The sequence below is a fragment of the Sinocyclocheilus grahami genome, unplaced genomic scaffold, assembly GCF_001515645.1.
Source record: "Sinocyclocheilus grahami isolate Dianchi unplaced genomic scaffold, SAMN03320097.WGS_v1.1 scaffold1127.1, whole genome shotgun sequence".
NCBI lineage: Eukaryota > Metazoa > Chordata > Actinopteri > Cypriniformes > Cyprinidae > Sinocyclocheilus > Sinocyclocheilus grahami.
The window spans coordinates 1,850-5,901 of NW_015506306.1; the positions used below are offsets into that span (position 1 = coordinate 1,850).

General features: G+C 37.4%; 1 protein-coding gene across 1 annotated transcript in view; it reads left to right on the forward strand.

Annotated features, from left to right (window-relative positions):
• Positions 1 to 434: 434 nt before the first annotated feature.
• Positions 435 to 4,052, forward strand: part of LOC107567068 (testis-expressed sequence 264 protein-like) — a gene marked incomplete at its 5' end in the record, with an annotated part of 61,409 nt that continues 57,791 nt past the window's right edge. Inside the window, one exon of the mRNA XM_016252661.1 lies at positions 435 to 656. Coding sequence (XP_016108147.1) covers positions 435 to 656 — 222 coding nt within the window. The remainder of the gene's footprint in view (positions 657 to 4,052) is intronic.

A 4,052-nucleotide genomic window follows, 5' to 3' on the forward strand; every position in this document is an offset into this window, starting at 1 on the left:
CGAGCACATACTAGATAAGTAATTAGAGATGACAACTTTATAAACCCCTTAACTGTTTTGTTATTAATGTATTATTGGATTGCTTGCTCCAGTGCACATGTGATTGTGAGGGGGTGTTTAAACCGTCCTACCATGAGTCTTAAATCTCTTGGGCATTTTATGTTGTTAACAAAGGCGGTTAAAGCTTCTTGTAGATAGCACTGTGAAACATAATAAGGAACCATCTGACCAAAACACAGACCGCTTTGGCATTTTGGGGTGGGTTTATGAGAAATTGTTGAAACCACAAGAATAGGCCATTGCTGAGAAAAAACTGTTCAGAAAACCATGAAGTACTTTGCAGAAATGTGTGTAGACTTTGTAAAGAAAAATATTTTTTCCTGTGTTACTTTGCAGGCACAGTCTGACGTGATCTCTTTCTCTTTGTGTTTCAGACTCAAGCAGATCAGTGTCGGTATGTAGTGGGAAGCATACTGTGTGAAAATGAAGAGAAACCTGACGAAGAGCTACAGCGTCTGTACGAGAAATTCGGCTACAAGGTCATCTCCTTCCCAGAAGTCACCTGTGCCGTAACTTCCTCGTTTCCAAACAGATGCACTCTGTCCCCCGTCTGTGGTGCTTATAGAGTCTATTCTGAACTACAACAGTATATAAAGGTAACAGTCATGCTTATTTTTACATTTAACTCATAATTACTAGCAAAGGACTACTGCAGGAATGTTTTGTTTTCTCCTTTTTTAGAACATGACTCAACTTCTAGTTTACAGTAAAATGAAATCCCAATGTATGTGTTGCAGACTCTTATTGAGTTGCAGGGTTTATCAATTTCCAAACCATTCTCACAGCTGATAATATACCACTAAATTACAATATATGATACCTGGCGGAACTTAAATTGGTTGGAATGCAGCACTCTGCTTTATATATTGTCATTTCTATGGTGCTTTACACACCTCACATCGCTAGTGGTCAATATCTGGCAGATCTAATGGAGGACAGCATGTGGAATGTATAGTGAGGAACGTGTGTAAATGGGGAGGAAACGGCCTTAACAACTTCTGTTTGGACAGATAACTGGATGGAGGGATGGTAAAGAGGCTGTTAATGAGGTCAGTTTGTGTGAGCTTGCTGGTTATCGAGCGTAGCGTTAGTTCTGGCAGGTCACGTCAGTCAAGCTGATCCACGTCTACCTATAGGGATACAACGCCTATCACAGCATCCATGTGTAAGGTCCTTCAGTATTATCAGCAGCTTTCGCATTGCTCAATATAGCTAATTAAATGGCGAATTTGGCAGGCAAAACTCCATCATCTCACTAGGAATTGTGCAATCGGGAATTTACCGAGAGGAATTCGTTCCTCTCGTGGACTTCACTCAGATTCTTTCAACTTTGTGAACTTGAACATGTGAATTCGCTGCATTGATCATAAGCTGCCTGATTTGGAAGTGACCAAGTTAACATTGCTTCTTGCATCGCTGCATTATTGACATGGACTTCATGAGTTATACTAATTTGACTGACTCAAGAACAAGTTTAGATGGGATCTGTTGGTTCTGTTGGAAACATGCTTGTTCTAAAGGCTATCTGGTTGTTATTGAGAACATGTTGTTGTTTAAGTTTTTCGGGTATTGGCAACATACCCGTTAGGTCATCTGGTTAAGGGCAACATGCTTGTTGCTATGGCTTATGCGGGTTTTGGCAACATACTCGCTTGGGTCATTGGGTAAGGGCAACATGAATGTTACTTAATGCATTGAGATTTTCGCTGTCATTTTGTGTTGGTGATATCAGTATATGGTTTTGTTTTGGGGGGTTATCGCTGCTCTCCCTGCTCTTATCCATACTAGGCTGCATAGATGCGCAGGGAGTTCTTGCCCAGAACAGAACCATACCGCCAATCCAAACTGTATGCTAATTGTCAATCATCTTTGATGATTGCGCTAGTGCTAGTGCTAATGCTAATGCTGTTTTTCCAATAAGTAACCACCTAGTGTACACTAGCAGCTAGCTATCAATGCCTTGGCAGCCCCCTATAACATTTTTGCATTGTGGTAGCTGTGCACATTGGAATGCACAACCAAAATTGGCATCCTCATGGCTTGCAATATTGGCATGACAGTCTGTCCTAGTTGCCGCATGGGCCGTCTCATACAGTTAAAAAGCAGTCTGTACCAGATGCTCACTTATTTCCCTAGATTAAAATGTATTTTGTCTACATGCCGCCCTTGAATACAATAAATTTCTGTAGTTAATGCACCAGCATGGCTCCATACTGTGACTAAAATAAACATAACATAAACAAAATAAACATTTGCAACAATAATTTATAATGTAGTTGCTGTCAAGAGAACTTTATGGCCATATGTGTTTTTGTCAGATATTATTTTGTTAGAGTGTGTGCAGTGTGAATTGTGAACAAGTGGCTCTTATTAACCAGATCCTGTTAAGGAATCAGACAGTTGAAAAGTTTCACAAAACAGCCTCAGATTTGCTTGTTAGTTAGCAGTTTGAATTACAAATCAACGAATCAGTCTGATTTAAATAGCTGGATGCAGTCAGTCTATTCAGTCAAGGCTGTGTTTCTCAAAAGCATCACAAGCCTAAGATGATTGTAGAGACCTTTGGTTTGAATGGTTTCTGTGATATACTTTGACTTACAATGCTTTTGGTGAATACGGCCCAGAGCCATTGCTGATTTCACAATATCTACCTCAGTGACTCGCGGTTCATTTTTTGTTTATAATTTGAAAATTAATACTTTTGTTTTTACTTAAGTCTGTTTGTGAAATGTTTTTTGACAACATGTACAGTAAATTAAAGATTAGGTTTGGTAATCTTTATGGTGGTATTCTAAAAAAATCTAATTTAATCTAATTTATTTCAAATTATTATTATCATAAAATATACAATTAATATGAATTATATTTAGGGATGCACGATATATCGGCCACCATATCGGTATCGGCCGATAAATGCTCATTTTTTCTGTTATCGGTATCGGCCTGATAAGAAAATTTGGCCGATATCTTAAAGCCGATAAATAATGCATTATTTCCTTCAGAGACACTTCAGATGCGCGCTGTTCGTTTGCAGCCTTTTGTGCAATTGTATGTTGTAATATTGTGTTTATTTGATGTATATCTGATTTATCTCATATAGAATGCGTTTGGTTAAGTTAAAAGAGCGCTTCAGTTTACCGGTGATCGTCTTTAGCTCAGCGCACGCAGCTCAAACAGCAGTGCACAACATTAATAACTATGATTGGGAATGTTGTGTATATAACATTCTAATGAGAACATTATTATAATAAAACGTTGTGCATTCTTTGGGTTTAGTTGCTGTGTTTCAGCGCGTTGATATGGGAAGAGCACATCCACAACAGGATCACACATTCTGACTATAGCACGCAATAACTGCATCATTTTGTACATATATAAGTTGTAATATTATGTTTATGTTGTATTAATATTAATCTCAGGATGCATTTCCTTGAGTTAAATAAGCTGCCAGCAAAACGCTTCAGTTTACCATGTTCATTCAGCTCTTCAGCTTCAGCACGCGCAGCTCAACGACTGCTATTTAAAACAGTGGTATTAATTTGTTACTTTTTCAAAATCATCGATACATTATTAACAACAACAACCACTTGTATTTTTCTCTTATTATTTTCATCAACAATATGGTTTAGTAATTAAAATAATTTAATTATTGTCCGTGCAGAGGATATTCTGTTTTATTGATCTGTGGCGCATTCATTTTGATTCTTTACACGTGTAATGATGTCCAGTGACTTGTTTGCATTATTTATGCATTATTTTATTTATTTGTAAGACTTTTTTATGACTAAATTTGGTAATGGGAGAGTAAAAATATTTTTAAAACGTACACCGTTCAAACTAGGCTGCTTATGTTGAAGTGTTTGGGATGTGGCTTTTAATGATGAGACCTTTTTTGTAATCAGGCTCTCAAAAAGTATATAACAATTTGGATATAGATTTATCGGCCAACATATCGGTTATCGGCTTTCAAAAATAAAGAATAATCGGTATCG